The 21,349-nt window shown below is 45.3% G+C and overlaps 1 protein-coding gene across 3 annotated transcripts in view; it reads right to left on the bottom strand.

The window, feature by feature from the left end:
* LOC146866743 (uncharacterized) overlaps positions 1-21,349 on the bottom strand; it is a 38,116-nt gene that overhangs the window by 8,586 nt on the left and 8,181 nt on the right. Inside the window, exons 2-3 of one of the 3 annotated variants that reach the window (XM_085601083.1) lie at positions 16,649-16,775; positions 10,039-10,134 (exon numbers count right to left, since the gene is read on the bottom strand). In XM_085601083.1, coding sequence (XP_085457209.1) covers positions 10,039-10,134; positions 16,649-16,775 — 223 coding nt within the window. Of the gene's footprint in view, positions 1-10,038; positions 10,135-16,648; positions 16,778-21,349 lie in introns of those variants that run through there. The other 2 variants (XM_085601102.1, XM_085601094.1) reach the window with 2 other exon arrangements.

Below are 21,349 nucleotides of genomic sequence, written 5' to 3'. Positions count from 1 at the left end.
TCTTCATATACAGTTGAGTGTCATCCGCGTACATGTGGTACTGAATGTTTGAATTGTTCAGAATGGTAGTTAGAGGCTCCATGAATAGGTTGAAGAGCGTGGGTGAGTGAATATATGGGAAGACGACCATACATCACCTAAGCGAGTAATGCCAATAAGATCCAATGATCGGGAACCCTGAAGTGCTGCCACCTCCTGCAACCAAGTACCGTGCCAAAGAGGCGTTTGTTGTGTAAGTCTGGCTTCCCATTGAACATGGCAGAGTGCTGCATTCCAGGCAAGGAAAACCACTCTAGTTACAGAGGGTATAGAAAGGGAAACCGGGGTCCCATAGAGCATGGCCTGCAGGTGAGGGAAGCTCATCAGTGAGAGCTCTAGGCGGTAGGTTGGGTCAGACCATTCCCTGTTGAACCAGTCATGGATAACCAGAAGGTGGGAAGACAAATAGTAAAGGTGAAGATTAGACATTCCCAGGCCACCATCAAAGGGGCTTCATTGACAGTGCACAAAGGACAAACGCGGCCTAGAACCCCGCCACAGGGATGTTCTTGCTGTGCCATCAAATACGCAAAACCAGATCTGAGACAGATGAAGTGGTAGATTCTAGAAGATGTAAAGAAATCGCGGAAGGATCATCATCCTGTAAAATGCGATACGACCCATTACATTAAGAGGCAGAGTCTGCCATTTAACGAGGTCCGCTTTAGTTTTCCAAACTAAAGGCTGAAGATTAAGAGCTAATTTGGGATGTGGAGCAACCTATAGGCCGAGATATTTGAAACAAAGTCGACGAAGAGGGATAGTCGTATGCCAGTCAAAGCTGCCCCTCGCCGACGCCAAGGGAACCAGCGCGGATTTAGATGGGTTCATCCTAAGGAAAGAGGCAACCTCAAAGTGTTTAACCAGTCGGAGGCGTCTAGGCCCACTTACAGCCGGGTTTGCAAGATACAGAAGAACATCATCAGCGCATAACGCAATGCGATCTTCATGGCAGGCACTCCAGGCCAATCCAGAGCACTGGGTATCCGTATGGTTAAGCTGATCCAATGGCTCTATTGCTAAGTTAAAAAGGAGTGGAGACAGGGGGCAACCCTGCCTCGTTCCCAGATCAACGGGAAAACTAGCAGAAAGGACTCCATTGATGCACACTCTGGCAGTGGGATTGGAGTAAAGAACACCGACCATAGCTCTGAATCGGGGACCAATGCCAGCACGAAGCCATCACCAACTGAATGTAGCACCAGTCCACCGTATCGAAGGCCTTCTCAAAATCAATAAGGAGTAAAGCCAAATCTGGAGGCAATCGATGACGTTGGGCCAGAGCCACATGAAGTCGATCGATACAGTGTCTCATGCTCCGAGATGGCATGAAGCTGCATTGGCAATACCTGTTTGAGTCTGTTTGCCAACCCTGTGGCAAAAATGTTGACCTCGCAGTTGAGGAACGTGGAAGGAATCTGCATCCAGCTCAAACGGAAAGGAGCCCACCTGACAGACCTCTTCGTATAGGGACAAAAGATGGGGGAGAAGAGTCTCTCGAAATGTGGCATAGTATTCCTGGGGGAAGCCATCTGGGCCTGGAGTTTTCCCCACAGCCAGACCGGCCGGGGCATCTCCGATCCCTCCCACCGTGAGAAGGTCCTCAAATAGTCGAGATTCAGTGGAGGATGATGTAGGAAGAGGGACCAAATCGAGAAAAGAGTGGGACATAGTTGGATCTCTATCTATTGGTTTCAGATAAAGCTTCCTATAATATAGAGCAAATACCTGCTTTATTTCTGGGAGAGTTTACTGTGAGCAACCATTCTTGTCTACGACCTCAGGGATGAACCTATCTGCTTGATGGTGAGACACCAGCCAATAAAGCAGTTTCCCATTCTTGCCTCCCCACCATAAATCTTGGCCATTGTGGCACGCCAAAGATCCTTAGAAGCCTCCAGTGAGTGCAGACGAATGCACTCGCGGGCGAGGCTTAGTTGACGGGAGATGTCCTCTTGAGGAGCCAATGCAAGGCGGAGGGCGCGTACTTCCAGCTGGGTAATAAGGGAGGAGCGTTCACATTTCCGTGTTCTGATGTAACTTTTTGCAAACCCCCGCATTGTCGTCTTGCCAACTGCCTAGATAGTACCAACGCGCTGGACCGTCCCATCATTGGTATGGAAATATGCGCGGTGTTCAGCCCCCAGTCACTGGGTAAATGTTTTGTCCTAGAAATACCAGGCCACAAAAGGCGCAAGCCAGGTGGTAGATGACCAAGATGGAAAAGCAAGGGCGAGAGGTCTGAGATTCCGCGTGGCAAAATTTGGATTTGGGTCAGCTGACGACAATCAGTGGCGGGCAGAAGAATGAGATCTATCCGGGAGGGAGTATGGTGAGCTGCAGAGGTGTGTGTAAACTTGCGGAGTCTAGGGTGCCAGTTCCTCCAAGCGTCACAGTGTACCAAAGTATGGGTCTAGTCCGCAAGTCAGCGAGCCACAGCATGCCTAGAGGTGGTAGGGGTTCCCATGCTGTCTAGGTCCGGGTCCAATACCACATTGAAGTCGCCCCCTAGAATCGTTAGTCCCTGTGGAAGGTGTGAAAGAAGTTTCGAGAGGTCTCATAGGTACGCAGGCAAAGAGGCAGGTGGTACATACACACTAACTAGAACAATTACCCGCCCCTCTAGTATACCCTCCAGAGCAGCAAAGCAACTCTGCGGGTCGCACGTTACTTGAGAGACCGCCATAGGAAAGGAACGAGCAGAAGGATGGCTACACCTCTCGCTCCCTGGGAATACCCAGCATGAAACATAATCTAATGTGTATTTGTAAAGCACACGTTCACCCATATGCATCTTGGCGCTGAATAACAGATGTTTATTGCTACCCAACTCAATGGTACTCATTTTATCGACCTCAGATGGATGAAAAGTGGACCAGCTGGAATTTGAACTTGTGACCATGAGGTAGAACACAGGCCCCTGCAGTGGATGCATTAGTCCACTGAGCCACCAGACCCTCTCATAGCCAATGCGGGCCAGAAAGGGACAGCGTTCCCCTAAAAGGTGAGTCTCCGGAAACAAAAGTACATCGGGGAGATGACGGTGGGCAAAGGTAAAGACAGTGGACAGTTTCACTTGGTCCAATAGGCCGTTAACATGCCATGACAAAACCCAGAAGGCCATATGTATGGAGAGTAACTATCTTGAAGGGCGATTGGGCAACCTGGAAAAAGAACCCATTGGGCCGTGTAACATGGTAAGGGCCGTAGCAAAAAGAAGCTACAAGTGAGCACCATCCCAAAAGTGAAGTCACAAATGGTACTGAGGTGTCTGCCAACACCTAAAAGGGAAGGAATAAGGTAAACAAACACGTCATACAAAACCCTACAGTGAAAAGACAACATCTTGCAAAGAAAACCCCGCCCCCAACTCCTGTCCCTCCCCATACTTCTACGCTAGAAGAATCTGTCGCCCTGAACAAAAGTTGCATTAAGCAAAACATTGTAGTTACGGAAGTTAATGGGGGAACACCATCTTAGAAGAAGGCATCCATAAGAGAGTAGTCGGCCATTCTGTATCCAGACAAAGACCTGTCAAATAGTGACAACTCTGTCAAATCACAGGATTGCGGAAAGGTCAGAGTCCAGCTGGAGAACAGCCTGATCAGTAGACGGTGAAGGAGAACGTTCATATGCCCCTTGTTCCACATCTTCCATCCCAGGGGCAGGGATCGCTGCAGACCCGAGCGGTGGTTGCGATTGCTTCTGCGGGGGAGTGAGGGTGAAGGGGATTGAGCAGTTCAAAGCCTTCTCAGGGGACGAATGTGCTGCCTGTGAGGTTTGGGCAGCGACTCCGGGTCCGAGGGAACAGCAGTTCCTTGTTGGCATGAAGAGGAGGCAGCGGACTAGTGCAGGAAGCGATCCTCTGTAAGCCACTGCCGTGAGGATTCCGGAGAGTAAAAAAAAATTAATTTGTTGAGGTGCATGACATGTGGTCTGGTTGGGAACGACAGACAATACTGTAGTCCCAAGTAGGAACGCTGACGTTGCTGTACATCTCATGTGTAATCTGTAAAAAGGAGCACCTTGGTAGCACCACATCAGAGGCCTGGACGCTATCTGGCCTCCCGAGGGTCGCATCCCTGTACCTATAGTTCATGATGCAAGCAATTATTGGTCAGGGAGGGGCCCCAGGAGGAGGTCTAGGAGTGAGGACCTGGTGTGTCCTCTCCACAGCTGTTAGAAATGGGATTTCTGGTTGGCTAGGGCTTGCACCTAAACCAGGCAGAAACCACCACTCTAACAGGGCAAGGGAGTTACACGCCGAAGATAACCCCTGCTCACCCCCGTGGTAGCTTGGCACCAGCAGTCAGACTTATCCCGGAGGCAATGTGTAAACCCAAAGCCCCCCACCCCCCGTTACCAGGAAACAAGGGAGCCCGCACCGAAAGGCGCAGACTTGCCTGACTTCCGGTCCATAGGCCACGCCCTCAACCAGGCTTTCAATGCCTGGCTTCCGCTCCGCATTTTGCACGATTGGCTTCTCCCGCTGGCCCCACCTACGATCAGGTTCTTCCTGACTTTACCCGACTTCCGGCCTTGGTGGGAAATCGCGAGCGAGGTCTTGCTCCTTTTGGCAACACAACGGGATCACCTCAACACGGAGCGAAGTCTCTGTCGATCCCCTCTCCTGTCTGGGCACCACGCGGGGCTCCCACTGGCACACGGGGGCCCGACCTCCTCCCGGCACAATCTTGCCTGACGCTCGGCAGCCACGTCCACCCGGAATGACCCATTGTGCGAGGTGCGGCCCGCCTCCAACCAGGCAGGCACTGGCTTCACGGAGCAACATATCGCAATCTCTCAGGCTGGGGGAATAAATCAAATAATGACCACCACGCGCTCCTGGCGCATAGGCAAAGTTGGAGTCGCCCTCCTTGAGCTCAGACCATAAAGATGTAGCATCCAGGCGCTAAGTCCAAAATTCAGAGGGGCAGAGCTGGGCACAGGCGGGCCAGCACGTAGGGACCACTAGGAAGCAGCAGCTGGGTCCCATGGCGGTTCCTCCTTGCCCAGCTGTCCTTCGGCCCCCAGACAGGTACAGGTAAGCACCCGACATGGGGCCACAGCCCCAATATTTAGATCATGCTATGTCTTTGTTCTTCCCTAGCACAGGGATTGGGGATCCAGTCCCAACTGTTTCTGGGGGGGGGGGGGTACTGAAGCACTTTCTATACAGTGCTTACATCCTCCTTTGTCAGGGTAAGCTCTGGCCCCAGACGCACCACAGGGGTGCGGAGCCAGCATTGAACAAGGCAGGTACAGACCTATTCACTCCTCCCACTACTCCAAATGCAGATCTGCCTATTCAGCCTAGCGCTGACTCACCCTGCCCCTCTGGAGCCACACAACTCACCAGCCCCTGTCAATCCAGAGCCAGACATGCAATACTCATCAGGCAGGCACAAAGACACATAGCACACAGAAATGCCAACTTCTAAAAGTGGCATTTCTAAAATAGTGATAATAAATCTGCGCACACCATTACGCAGCATTTATTACCACTATTCCAAACATACCAAACTTGACCACGCTGCTCCTCTCATATCAGAAATTACCGCTGAAACACTATCAGGGAATCCCCAATGCATTTCTATGAGAGGGAAGCCTCACAGCAGTGAGAAACCAAAATGGCTGTTTGTCACTACCAGGACATGCCACACAATTAAGGTACATGTCCTACCTTTTACCTACAATGCACCCTGCTCATAGGGCTAGCCAGGGCCTAGGTGGTGACTGACATGCAGTAAAAGGTGGGTCACAGACGCGGCACCCACTTTATGTGCCACGTCACAGCGGCAGTAAACTGCGCGAACAGGCCCTGCAATGGCAGATGCCTCAGACGGGTTTGAAAGGCTACTTTGGTGGGTGGCGCAATCAGTGCTGCAAGTCCACCAATAGCATTTAATTTACTGGCATGGGTATCTGAGATACAACTTTAAAAGGGACTGACGGGTAAATTAGATACGTCAAACAGATGTTGGCCAATCTTACAATGTTTACCACAGAGAGCACACACACTTTACACTGGACAGCAGTGCTAAAGTGCCCAGAGTCCTAAAACCACCAACACCAGGTCAGAAAAAAGACTAGGAGGAAGGCAAAAAGTTCAGGTTTGACCCTGCAAAAAGGGCCAAGTCCAACAACAGCGAACCAGGAGGACAGGCTAGAGCTGTGCATCCAGGATTTGATCCACTGTTCCAGGAAGTCAGCCATCAAGTGAGGTTCAGTGGCCTCGGCGTTCTAGGAAACTCCGATTCACGAATGTCATTATGCTGCAAACGGTTTTCTGCATCTTCTGCACGTCTATGGAGCTCCGATGTGCGGGTAAGTAGCAAAGAAACCTGGGACTTAAGGATTGGGAGCTCATCTTCGACCGCGGAGATGTGAGATTCAGCTTCCACTAGGCGGGCAGTGGCGTTTAGGAGGTCCTGACACAGTAAGGCCACGTCCAACCGTACTTCTCCAACCCTCGACTCCACTGCGGTTTGCGATGCCTGGCTGCTTGTAGAATAACAGCAAGTTCACCGCATGAAGAGGTGTGTTTATCGCCGTCTAAGGGGCCTGGACGACCGCTGGTGGAGCCCGTAGTGTACTGATTCATGCGCATCTGGGTAGAGGTGGAGCGAGAGGTTTTATCCTTGCCCATGCCAAGAAAGAAGGAAATGGTGTCTCTGGTTCAGGTTCCAGCTAAAATTGCAGCCCTAGAGTCATAAAGCGGTGTTCAGTCTACCGTGCTCTGAGGTCAAGCCCGGGGACTAACAATAGAGGTGTTGCAACACAGCTCCAGCAGGTCCCAGGATTTCCAGAAAGTAACTACAGTAAGGTGGTGTGTAGTGTAGTCCAGCATACTTGGGTCCTCCGATGAAGGATGCGCAAATCTCACCAACCTAGGGGAAGGGGGCCCCAGATCAGAGCGCAGTGCAGAAAGGTGTGACAGAGTGCACAGACATCTATAGTTCTTCCTTGAGCCCGACCCTCTTTAATATATAACCGAGCCCACTAGCTCACATAGTACAAGTGTTCGGTCTTTTCATTGTGTCATGTGCTGATGACACACAACTAGTGGTTCAATTTCTGACTCCATTAACTCAGACCATAAGCAACTCGCCCCTTGCCTGGAAAAGATTGGTTCATGGATGGCCAACTGCAGCCTTAAGCTGAATGGGGACAAAACCGAGCTTATCATCCGGGGCAGCAACTTCGGCCCACGTTCGGAGCTCTCCTTCTCCTGCCGCCCCCCCCCCCCAAAACCTCCATCAAAAATCTTGGGATATGGCTGGACCAGAACCTAACGATGGAGATCCAAGCAAAATAACTGGCGAACACCTGTTTTGGGATGCTGCGAATGATCAGGAAAATATTGAGCCTGCTCCCAGAAAACTCAAGGAAGACAGTTGTTCAAGCCTTGGTGGTGTCAAGGCTTGACTACGGTAACTCCTTATACCCGGGTTCCCCCAAATACTGCAGGTGCTACAGAATTACTGCAGGTGTTACAGAATGCTGCAGCCCGACTGCTTCTGAAGATACCCAGACATCAGTCAGTAAGAGCTTCCCTCAGGGAGCTTCACTGGCTCCCAGTCCAGGCTAGGATCAAATTCAAGTCCCTCTGTTTTGCCCACAGAGCTATGCACGGGAAAGGGCCCCTGCTGGTACGAGAGCTGATCTCCCCGTACTCGCCACGGCACCATCTTCGATCAGGATCAAATTTTCTGATGAACACCACCAGAATCAAGAGATCTAGATGGGGTGGAAAGTCATTTAAACCTCTGGTTCCCAAACTGTGGAACAGTATGGACCCAGAGCTGCGAATGATCAACAGCAAAATGACCTTTAAAAAGAGACTAAAAACATGGCTGTTACCCTAAGCCAACGTACAGAATTCTCCCTGTCTTGTTTTATACTAGCGCTGGGATGCCTAAGGGTAGTCATGAGCTCTATAAATCCCTAAACCTAAACCTAGTGAGGGAGCCAAAGAATGAGAAATGGCCCATCCCTCCACATTCGGCACACCACTACAAAGGGAGGGGGCCCTCACTGAAGGAGCGGACTCTCTACAAAGGCGACCCGTGCCCTCAGTCAAGATGCCATCCCGGCCTGGCATCATAGGCCCAGAGCGGCAAACAGGTCAGGAGGCTGAGCTTAGACAGAGGCCCCAGATGCCAACCAGGGCCTGCAGCCCCAGTCCCGTGAAGAGAAGTTAGCAGGTTAGGAAGGGACAGCAGCAACCATCCAGGGGAGGGCGCCCTCACCACATGTGCGCGCATCAATTGCGCAGTACGGCCCACCCCCGCAGCAGCACAGAAGGAATACCATCACCTGCTGGCCTCCTCGGGCGCCAGCTCTACGTCATCAGGAGGCGCAGATAGCTGGTCCGCCTGAGGATCCCTCAAGGCACACGGGAAGGGTCTATCTCGACACTGCCAAAGCACCCCAGGGGGAGGATCGCAAGCCACCCGGCACCCTCCTCTCCCTCACCGCCAGACTATGGTGCAGGCTTCAACGCTTCATCAGGCATCCAGCTCACTGTGAGGAGTGGCGGTTGACCAGGAATCAGCCACTCCGTCGGTAAGCACTATATCTGCTGTGTGATGGCGATCACAAGTCCGCATTTACGCCGGATGATAGGGGTTAAACCGGACCTGCACTTGAGTGCCACCGCCATGTTGGCGAGCTCGGCCATGCCCTACCCATCAATCAGTTTATGTAATGTATTCCCTATTAATCAGCTGCCCCTGTTTTCCATACCTGCACAGCAGTAGAAAAGTAAAGCTGGAGTTGTAGAGACCATTGTCTCACCTGCCTCAACTCCCTGCTTGGTGTCCTGCCACCCACTCACTTTTTCTGGCCACCCCTTTCTTTCTCAAATTAAGAAAATACCTGGCATCCTGCCACTAATCTCACCACCCTCCAAATTAACCTCATCCTGCCTGTGTCGAATATAAAACAAATAATATGTGGCCTCCTTCATATAGTCTTGCTCCCCGCCCAAACTGGAAAAAAAATCTTGGCCTCCTGCCACCTAACCTAACCCAGCATATAATCTCCTTCCCTACCCAAACTGAAAATAAAGTATCTTCCATCCTATTCACCCCTCCGCCCTATATGCCTTCACTCATCATCCATGCCCAAAGCCAAGTTCTCAGTTGAGAGCGGAGAGGCTGGCCCATGTGGACAGACGGTCCGTGAGAACTGCTCACCGCATGTTTTTCGCGGTCAGTCAGAGTGAGAAAATCCATACTTACAGTGTAGGTGGTGGTTGGTGTAGATGGCACCACCTATGTTGCTGCACGCCCTCCTGTGGGTCTGTGGAGACCAAGGAGATGTCAATGAGGGCAAGTGAGACTATCAGCCGCCATTCTCCACCTTGCTCAGATCTCCAAAGACTCATGTGAGGTGGGGAAACACAGGTGAGGCAATTTCTACCCCTGTTGATCTAACAACAGTGGGGAAAATTTTCTTTCCCAGCGATGCTACATTATCGCAGTAAATTACCAGATTTCGAATCCCGTTATTCAAGATAAGCCACATATATCAATAATTGTTATTCTTATCAAATAAGGTTAACTACAAAGTGGGAAGTCAGAGGTGGGTTCCCGTGTCTTTAATTACCTGCTCTTTCTCTGTTCCTCTACTTCCATTTGCTGTTAGAACATACCAAGATTCATGCCAATTAAATCCAATTGTTACCTCATGTCACTGTGTGCTGCTGGAGGACAGTAACATTCAAAAAGAAGAAACCATGTACTTATATTGCAGTACTGCTGCTCTGAGATAGATATACCTATAGATCATGGTCTTCATGATTGTCAAGTATGTTACTCAATAGCAATTCTTCTTAGCTTTTGTTTTGGTTTCATTCTCTTTCCGTTTTATTTGCCCTTTCATATTTTATCATTTCCATTGGTATTATATTGTGCTTGTGGGAGGGTACTGCACAGTTAATAACAAATAAAGTAAATAAATTCATAAGTCTGGAGGAGCTTCTCATTCTCTTACCTCCGTGACGTCCTTGGGAGTCCGTGTTGTCCATAAAACACACATCTTCCTTTTCTTTGGCACTTAATGAAAATACAAAGTTGGCAATAAGAGGGCCTGTTTTGAAAAGGAAACAGAAGTTCACTCCCAGCTCCACTTTTAATAAAGTAATAATACCCAACAGTTGACAGGGCCAACTTTATCTAATGTAAAATGCTGCTAGAAGAACAACGATCATCAGCAGAGAATGCATAGGAAATCCCTGTGCTACCCAGCAGTGGCAGCCCGCCCATAGGACGTCAGGACTCCACTCTCCTCCTTTCCTGAAATTCATGTATGATACCAAAAGGAAATAACAGCGTATTGGTCACTATTGGTAACATAAAAAATGCTGATCATTGGGTTGAGCAGCAGCCTGAGGCAGTGACTCTGTCTGATGGAGGTGCACAGAGGTGCCTGTGCCAGCTATTAAAAAATATTTTCCATGGCTGGCAAAGTCCGAGGCCTGGTCTGACATGCCTCAGTCCCATCACATGTGTGATGAGCTACAGGAACACACATAACGATAGCCCTGGTTACTTTAAGTGGAAGCCCTGCAGTGCCTGTGATGGTCCATCAATCATACTGCCACACCACCCTCTCCCACGTCATAACAGGGTGCGGTAGCGTCAGGAGTTTCACTGACCCAACACTACCCTGTGACGAGCTAGGAGAGGGTGAGTTGATAAAGCAAGAAGCTCCACAGGCTCCAGCTTTCCGTCTTCTGCTTCAGCGTCTGCAATGGGAGGAAGCTATGATCCTGGCCCAAGAATATGTGGACAAGCAGACCGGTGGAGGTAATTGCCAGAGGTGTGCCTGCATGGGGTGATTGAGAGTGTGTGTGAAAGAGAGCAACTGAGGGAGTGAGTGAGAATAAGTGACAGTGTGTGTGTAACTCAATGAGAAAGTGTGAGACAGGGTAACTGAGAATAAGTGAGGATGACAGAGACCGAGAGTGAAACTGTGAAGGTAGGTGTAAGAGTGAGAGCGTGAGAATGAATGAGTGCGAGGGAGTGAGAGTGCAGGAGTGACAGTTTGAGTGAGTGTGAATGAGCGTGTGCGAACAGGAGTGTGATGGAATGAATTTAAGTGAGCATGAGTGAGTGTGGACGCTTGTGAGTCTGCCGCTGTACTTGGCATACTGGCACGTGGGGGTAACTATGGCAAAAGGCTAGCACTGGCATACTGGAGAAAATTATTGGCCACAAGGGCATCTGTGGCGAAATGATTGCATTGTCACACTAAAGTTTATTGGTATATTGAACACCTGTGGAAAAATGCTTACATTAGCATGCCAGCCTTTCTTTCCTTTATTTCGACTCTGCACAGCCATAACCGTGCACAACAACACGCTACATTTAAAAAAGCAAATAAATAGAAATATTAGAATAGAACGTGCAATTCTCAGGAATAAAGGAAAAGAAAATGTTTAGCAGCTAACATTCTTGAGCGAAATGGAGAAACAAAAGTAATAAAAACCCTGTGTAAAAACATAGTTAAGATCACAAAGTTGCACTCAATAAAAGGAAACACACAAAAATACATCCTCACTCTACCAGCATCACAAATGGGGAACTTCTAATAGCCTAAAATAAGCTCTTAACGGGCCCTCTGTGCGATCCGGGCAACTAAAGTTATAATCTGAATTTGGATTTCCCTCTTTATCGCTAGGCTTTACAAGTGAATTAAAGTGCACAGTGCAAAGAGATAATAAACGTTTAACCAATATAATTTTAGGATCGTACAGATCACAGCTCTAAAAGCCGCTTGCCCCAACAACCTTTTGTCTAATATATATTGAGCATAACACGTTAGAAACTGAATATACAAAACTGAGCCTAACATCGGACTTACAAATTCTTAAAGTTGAATGTCGGTTCTCCAAGTAGAGAAGCCAGCAAAGACGGATGATCCAACGTTTGCGCTGCTTAACTTAAGCAGTACAAAAGAATAAAACGTGCTATTCATTTTTAATTACCAGGCATCTCATAGGGCATAAATTATTGTTGGGCAAGGTAGAGTTTTTATTCCATGTACTAGTAAGGGCAGCCAACAGGAGTGTTTCGAGTATGAACTTAATGACAGGCTTAATTATTGGCATATGGGACACCCATCATAAAATGCTGCCACTGGCATATTTGGGGTAATTCTTAGTATATGGGTCACCAGTAACAAAATGATGGTGCTGGCATATTGAAGACAATTCTTAGTATTAGGGGGGATAACTATGGCATATGGTGAGGGGGTTAGGTAGCCATGACAAAATGCTGGCTCTAGAGATCATTTTGACATATTGGTTACACACTATCTCTGGCATAAGGGGCTCCCACGGCACATTTTTTAGAACATGGTGTCAACCATTGTTTGGCACACCAGTGGCTTTTGAGAAAATGTGTGTGGAAACTATGCGTTATAATGCAGTATTTGGCCCCATTTTATTCAAACTTTCCTCAAGGGAGAACCACCCCATATCAAGTTAATAGCCTCCTCATCTCAGGAACAGTATATTCCCCTGTGCCTTGCAAATTCTACTTTACGTAATCTGAAGCATACCAAATGTGATTATTTGGGTATGAAGAATGTTTCGTTTAGCAACCCTCAAAAACAGAAAAGAATGGGGAAAACTGCGTATAGCAACATTTAAGTTCAGTCTGCAATAAAGAGAAATTAGAAACAATATATAAATACATTTTCTGCTATTTACATTTAAAACAGATTAGGATGTCAGGGTGAATAGAGGTATGGTTAGAGAGAGGTTCACAATTAAGGTGGAGTAAACAAATGTTAAAGGAAGGGGCAAGGGAGTAGGTAGAGTTGGACTGGTGATTGTATTAATATTGGGTTTGGGTTTGGGGTAGGAGAAGGGTAAAACTAAAGGCCCGATTTAAAGTTTAGCAGATTGGTAGCTCCATCACAAATCTGTAGACTATCCTGTCTGTCTTGTTAAAAGTGCATTATATTGTATGGCACTTGTAATAGGGCAAACGGGATATCCGCCACAAACGTGGCAGAGTATCTAATCTACATATGCAATGATGAGATGCACTCCTTTGTACTCTTGCTTAATCAATCTTTTTTAACTCTGGTTAGCTGCTTCAGACCTATTATGGCATGCAATGCAGGATACGCGCTCCGTCCAATTGTGCTTACAAATTAGAAACGAAAACACGGGGACCCAGTTAGATCCCTTTTCAAGCAGCACAGCCTTGCCCGTCGCTCCAATGAATCCAATAAATCAAGTTTATCAATGTATACACTTCAATTTTATGTACTCTTTGACACTATTCCTTTTCTTCTTTTTTCATTTTTAATCGATTTATTTTATCCATTCCCAAATTTATTCCAAGAATAATTACAAACAGGAGGTATTTCCACATGTAACGACTTTATTGTGAATGCAACCAATGCATTTCGGTTAAAAGATTTCCCTTTGTCAGGGGTATCTATAAAAAATCCATAAATACAGCACCATTCATTTTTGCAATATTTACATCTTTATATCTATGCACAAACAAAATGCCTCTCATGATGCCTCTCAATCAATAAATGAACTGTGATTATCTGTAAATAACGCTACATGCACATGAAAACTCAACTTTAACTTTCGTAATAATTCACATGTTGATTATAACTGAAGCCTCTGTTCGATTTCACCACTTCTTTAAAAGAAAACACAGCATATCTCTTTACACTCTAGGATTACTGCCATTCACCCCATTAACCCCCGTGTCAGTCTCGAAGCTTTAATGACTCAATTTATTGCGAGCGCCCTTACTCGTGACATGCGTAACTTTAAAAACATCAGTCAGAAAACCGAGTTAACTTTATTTCTAGATTTCATCATTGTTATGGCGAGTGCCTCTGCACGTCTTCATTCACTGTGGCTATTTAAACAAATACAATCTCCCACCACCATATGTAGCTCCTCCCTATACCCTCGGGTGTGCAGTCACTTATCTAACCGCTTCAACTTAAAAATGTTGCGCTCTCCCTTGGATGAAAGAACAACAGTAAAACTACAATTCCCAGAACGCTATATCTGTGTTTTAGAACAAGAACCTTATACTTTTGCTCTCCCCACTTCAATTTGATATAATTTTGAATAATCAATAATTAAAACATGTGAACTGACTGGATGCTCCTATTTAAAGCAACCACATAGTACAAGGTAGTATATCATCTATCATTTCTCGCGCTAAAAAGAGTTTGCCTGGATTTAGTGCGATAAATGATAGATGATATACTACCTTGTACTATGTGGTTGCTTTAAATAGGAGCGTCCAATCGAACAGAGGCTTCAGTTGTAATCAACATGCGAATTATTACGAAAGTTAAAGTTGAGTTTTCATGTGCATCTAGCGTTATTTACAGATAATCACAGTTCATTTATTGATTGAGAGGCATCATGAGAGGCATTTTGTTTGTGCATAGATATAAACATGTACATATTGTAAAAATTAATGGTGCTGTATTTATGGATTTTTTATAGATACCCCTGACGAAGGGAAATCTTTTTCCCGAAATGCATTGGGTGCATGCGCAATAAAGTTGTGACATGTGGAAATACTGTTTGTAATTATTCTTGGAATAAATTTGGGAATGGATAAAATAAATCGATTAAAAATGAAAAAAGAAGAAAAGGAATAGTGTCAAAGAGTACATAAAATTGAAGTATATACATTGATAAACTTGATTTATTGGATTCATTGGAGCGACGGGCAAGGCTGTGCTGCTTGAAAAGGGATCTAACTGGGTCCCCGTGTTTTCGTTTCAGAGTATCTAATCTGCCAAACTCTAAATCATGCCCTAAATATTAAGATTTTGGCTTTTGAGATGTTTTATGGCAGGGTCTAGGGATGCTATTAGGCCAAGGATATCTTTCAATCAAGAGCAGGGTTATGGGTAGGGAAAGGATCGTTAGTGGTGGGGGTAGTTATACTTGAGGTAAGAGTTACAGTTGAGACAGATTACTTTTTACACCAGTTGGGGTAAGGGCAGATGATGCCTATGTCCTCAAAAATTGAATTAGTTTTAAAGGATTTGTTTTCACAGAACGTGCATGGTTATACCACTCTTTCATTGCAGTGTTTCCTCCAGAGAGGGTTCTCTAGAGATGTGTCCTTCATTACCTCAAAAGTCTCCTCAAATGATACTTCCCAGTAAAGACTCACCTGAGGGCTGGTATTACCAACACTACAACTCAGAATCCTGCTATACTCTTTGTGCTTTGCCCAGTGTGCTTTATTTGTAAAATTACCAGATAAGAATTTAAGGCTAATTCATTGATTTAACATAAATCAGCCAATGAGTGAATCTATGTAGCTATAAAATTGTTTTAACATAAATGCTGATTTGCATAATGAACATTCTAATTTGCCAGGAAATCAGAAAAACATTTAATTATTTCTTGCGTAGTGGCATCATTGTCATGAGCTTGGGATACATTGCTTCTGAAGGTGCTCACCATATTTGGTTTTTATTTGGGCAGGAGGGAAGACAGATTTGTCCTATACTCATTTAAAAGTTATTTCAAATCAACATTTGTAAGAAGCTAATTAAAGGACATATATTTAATCAAATAAAAAGTCAAAGAAAAGCCCTCCATCTACCCTAAAAGAACATAATTAACAGAGTTGAGGAGTTATAAAAAAATATGTTCCCTTTAGTCAGAGGGCTATACTTTTGCTCCCCACTAAATTGACAATCAGCACATACAGAGAAGTGTTCCTATGAAATGCATGCAGAACGGTAACTATGGTATGCATGAAGCTCGTTATGGGGTACCGACAATGGGAGAGTCAGGTTCCTCATGGATAAGGGCAAAGGGGACAGGTACTGTAGGGGATTGCGATGCATAGAGGCTGGTCGTATTCTTCTGGTTCTAGAGAGGTAAGAATGCACACTGATGGGAGGAATGGGAGCAGGATTAATACTCAGCCATATTAAGAGATGTATTGGCATTGATTAGAGGTTACTAGTAGTAGGGAAGGCAGGAGTGCATAAATACAGGCGATGCAAAGAATGCACTGAAGAGAGGGCGGTGAGCTGCTTTCATTCTTGCAGGGCCGCTATGATACTGGAACTTGTAAGGGAAGCACTGCAGTCGATAAAGAGATACAATAGAGGGGCCTGCACGGTGGGAGGTAGAGAGGTCATGGAAGCTAACAAAGGGTACTGGCACTATAGGGAGAACAAGGGGTAACAGAGATGGACTGGTAGCTCTGGTGGCAGTAGTAGGGGCCTAGAGGTTGTTCTGGTTCTGGATTGAGTTATTTTCCATTGTGCACAGCATCAATGCTACGCAGCACAAAAAGTGTCTGAAGGCATGGCACTTAATATGAACACTATATGTTCTTGCTAAAAAAAACTTTTGATACTGCAGGCAGATCGAATTTAATGTAACAGCCCTGATAAGGTGAGTCTTATTTCCAGTTCTTAAGAAAATGTTAGTAGAACGTATGTGCGAGTTGTTCGTTTTTCAAGTTATAGCAAAGCAATTAAATACTCGTTCTATCTACCAATCAGAAACTGAAACGAAGGGTGATATTCCACATATTTTAGTAAGTTTAGAGGCACACTGTAATTGTTTTACCTAGCGAGTTCATGGCTTGGTGAATTTCCTTCATCACATTATTGTAAAGTTCATTCTGCCACTCGTGTAAAACCTTCCACTCCTCTTCAGAGAAACAGGCGACCACATCACTGAAAGTAACTGGTGCCTGCAACAGAAAAGTGAACATCACGTATTTAGCAGTATAATAAATGGTGGATTACATCTGGTAATATTCGTTACACTGATAGATCCTACTCTTTTTCGTCACAGTCCTGCAAGACCTCCTTATAATGCCATTACCGATATATGCATAATCTGTTGTTTTAAAACCGTACAGTTGTTTAATCCTTTATCCATCACTGAGGGGAAGGTGGACACCGACATCCCCAATGCACAATTCTGACATGGCTTTAAATGTAAACATATAATGGCCACTGGACTATATCTATGGGATGCCTCGGGAGCGAGAGAATGACAACTGTGACAAAGAGCAGGCCATACTGTAATGAGGATTACGTGAATACCCCAAGATCCTTCCCAGCTTTACAAATTGCAAAGCACAAGAAATGCAAACAGTCCCTGATTCTGTACACCGCAGAGTACGGGGTACAAAACATATTGCTAACCCCACCCATTTCAAAAGACAATAATAGTGAAGCAGCCATAGTAGTCCTAAACATCAACTTTGTGCACATGTAAAGAAGTCAGACTGTTGCAAACCCATCAGGGTCCAAGAAATATATTGAAGCCTTCCAGCCGGACTGAAATAACTGGGAAGCACATATAATTTTCCTGACTCAATGTAATACATGTGAAGCTAAAATGATACAAGACTGGTCCTCGCCCAAAGAGAGAATCCATATTAAGAGCACTAGCGATCACGTTAGGGAAATATGTTTAACCAGGGTGAGGAAAACAGCTGTCGAAGGTAAGTTGCAAACCATGACAACGTAATGGAGAGGGCAATAAGGGTCAAAATACAAAATGGATGCCGCCCACATAAAGCAGGAAAGACTAACACCTGTATGGATACAGTGGAGCGGACACTCCACTTAAAGAAAGAGGCCCAGTTATAGAGCATGAATGCTAAATGCGTGAGAAAACCTTTATACAAAGATGTATTGATCCAAACCAATGAACATGAGGGCATCAAAACGAGCAGCATTCAGCCATGTGGTGGAAGGGGCAGATGGTGAAAATCATCCTCAATAAAAACCCATAAAACTAAGAAAATAAAGCCTAAGTGCTGAATAAGAATCATGGGGTAAATCTACTGAATATCTACAATCTGGTCGACCTCGATATCCCATTGAGGGAAAAGGCTCTAGGGAACGAGAGGTAAATGGGTTGTCATTTAATTGCATCTTCCCTACCTAAACCTAAACTAACCATAGGCAAAAAAGTGACAACCATATTGAGCAAAAAAGACTCATATTCTGGGAATATCCCATAGGTGAAAAGTTCTTAGTACTAGATCTCCAGACGTGTGGGATAAAAATAATTTATAAAAAGCATTGGCATAGCCAATAGGTCTCGCCTTTGGGACCTTATAAGTATTTATACAATATCCTTGGTGCAACAACATCAACTGTTGCATGGCTAAACACTTATAAGGTCCCAAAGGTGAGACCTATTGGTGCTGGTTTCTTCTTTTCTGGAGTGCAACAGCAATAACACCATTTCGCACAACGGGGAACCAGCAGGGCACATTTCAAACGATTTAATAAATGTTTTGAGAGCTTGCATAAATAAATGTACACGTCACTCACTCACCAACAACAAAAGTAATTACAGGAACTGTTTAAGAACCTGTGGGCACACTGAAATATTATTACAAGTAAAACACTTTAAAAAGTTTGATACGCATTTCTAAGCCAATAAGTTAAATAAAGTAAAGCGGATAGTTCGATTTAAAATATAAAGTTTATACCTGTGGAAAATTTGCTTTCAAACCAAACTAAATGAAGACATAAGTACAGTTTTATAACAAGAAAGAAATTCCCACAAAGCTGTTCAGCTAGAAACGACCTGTGGAATAGAGTTTGACAACTCAAGAAAATATAGCAATGATCCCATGAAATACGTTAAGAACAGTCGAAGTACGTGCTGGGCGTGACAGAAGGGTCTACCGGAAATTGGAAAATAATATCGCTTACATTTGGTCCAATACTGCAGTTTGAAACTGCAGTTTTGTAAAAAAATAAATAATAATAAAAAAGTCAGTACAAGCAGGAGTGACTATTCCATATTTTATCAAGGATGGAGTAACACCAAAGGAGTTTCGGAGTGGGCTGGTGCAGGTGTTGAGGCGTTCCTTAAGAAAGGAGGCTGCTGAAGGATGGGTGGGGTTTTGAGTGTTGAAACGGGTCGAGAGCTTTTAAGAGAGATAGGGTTAAGTGTGGCGGCGGGGACTAAATGACAGTACACATACAAAGTTGCCATTTAGATATAATTCTCTCTCGCTTTTGACAAAAACGTTTGCATGTCCCCTAGTTTTACTTCCTCTCTTGAAAAATATCCGTCGCTTTACTGCAAGTCAAATGGAAAATAAAAGTCATGCACTTCCTGCCGTAAGATCTCTTTTCTGTGGAGACTGAAGCCATAGTATATTTGTGGGTGGTGGGGATATTCATCGGTTTGAAACGGAATCTCAGTTCTAATGTGTAGTGTGCGAGCGCCTGATAAGTACTTAGTAAAACTGCTGAAAGTTAGTCCTGGGACACAGTTTGTTGGGGAGGAGGGGTGCTGGCGTGAGGCGGATGCTGAAGGAAGCTAAGGGAGTGGTTAAGTGCTAGAATGGGGTGCAGAACAGAATAAGTGCTAAAAGAAGGCTGTGAAGAAGTACATAAAAACGGGTGTCAGCTGAAACAACTGCAGATAGCGACGAAACAACAGTTTATTTTAAGAAGAAAGCGGCGCTGAACAGGCGAAACGAAGTTGGGGCTGCTGGAGTAAAGGACTGAAAATTAAAAGCAGGCAGGTCCTTGGCGGAGAAGGGCATACTGGAATGGGGATCCAAAGAGGAATAAGTAGATTTGTGAATGTTGGGGTTGTGAGCTGAAGTACAAGGATGGAGCGTGCTGAAAAGGGCAGGTTGGGTGCTGGGATATAGTGAAAAAAAAGGAAGGAATGTTGAAACAAGCGGTGTTCTATGGGGGAGTGTATTAAAACACTTAATAGTGTTATAAGAGTGGACAGCACTCGTGCATTTACGGCATCTACCTTGCAGAGCCATCTGTTTCCAATTAACAAGCATGGCGCGGGCACGATAAGTGGAAACAGATGGCGAAGCTGCTCACTCCCGCAAAGTGGATGCTGTACACACACGGGCGCTCATTGGAAACAGTGCAGAACATGCACTAGTTTTCAAAAAGTGCTGACCGTTTACAAGAGGTCACTCCTAAGCAGTGCGCGAGACCTAAAAATTGATAAGTGTGTTCTCACACATCCCCCCCTCCCCCGGGTGTCATACTTCATCATCGGCCGCACCTCATTCCCCAAAGAAACGTCTAGTGGTAAATGGGCTCCTCACATTCATGATGAGTACTTTTGATGGAGTGGGTTAATATGGAAGTAGGAACTAGGAAATTTAAAAATCCCTGTACCTAATCCGGAGGATTGTCCTTTAATACGGGTAGGTCTAGGGGATGATTAAAAACTGTGATGGTGCAATGGATTAGTTAATATCCCTGCATCTGAATGGATCAACATGTTTCAGCCTACCAACAGACCCTAAACGCGTCCTAGGCTTTAGTCAGGACACCAGATCCTTATTCTGCAAACACACATTTACAAACATGCAACATCAGGAACACAATCATTGAGGTTTTCAGGAACCAGATTCGAACACAGACCTTCCCTTACACAGGTACAACTCAATTCAGTGGTTCGACTAACAGCCTTTCCAGATGCACAGTCACATATAGCCTTCATGATCTGGTACCTGAATGCGGATGCAGCCACTTGGGTAGTACCCTTGGTAAATACCGACACCCTTCTTCTTTACAACTAGAGAGATTTTAAATGGGAATTTGATAAAATGTTTGATTGACTTATTGCCACAGGCTCGGCAGATAGTGACATGTTAGATTTAAGACAAGGAGCTAAGGAATTGACAGCATTTATTGCCCAGTTTAACCGCTTCATTGCTGAAACCAACTGGCCGGAAGCTAAAGGATCCATAATTTTCCATCACGGACTAAAGAGACAACCTAGAAAAATCATAGCTCAGAATTATGATTGTATTGTTGAAAAAAGGTCACTTTGTTTGGGAGTGTATAGCCAAAACGAAGACTCAAGCAATCTTGAAGCAGAATGTTAACATCGCTCTGTCTAAGGGAAACATAGGAGAACCCTTTGAGCTCGAATTAAACCCCTCCAGATCAATCAGCAGCTAACACTCCACGGAGCTAGGTACCACATTTCATCTTGAATGCCACTGTAAAGTTTGAACAAGAGGAAGCCTCTGTAGTGGTCCTGCTAGACTCTGGGGCTACAGGCTATTTCACAGATACTACCTATTGCTCAATATTTTGGATCCCTACCATAAAGAAAAAGTGACCCGAAACAGTCAGGGCCATAGACGGTTCTTTGTTGACTTCCTGTCCAATCATTCACAAGACCCAACTGGTTCCTCTGACTTGTTGTCACAAATCTCAAAATAATGAGGAAGAAATTAGTTTTGAAATAATTGAGGCACAAAATTTGGAATGCCACGATTAATGATTATTAATCTCAGCA

The sequence above is a fragment of the Triturus cristatus genome, chromosome 1_2 (assembly GCF_964204655.1).
Source record: "Triturus cristatus chromosome 1_2, aTriCri1.1, whole genome shotgun sequence".
NCBI classification, from domain to species: Eukaryota; Metazoa; Chordata; class Amphibia; order Caudata; family Salamandridae; genus Triturus; species Triturus cristatus.
Note: the sequence above shows the minus strand (reverse complement) of the source record. Positions and strands in the feature narration are given on the sequence as shown.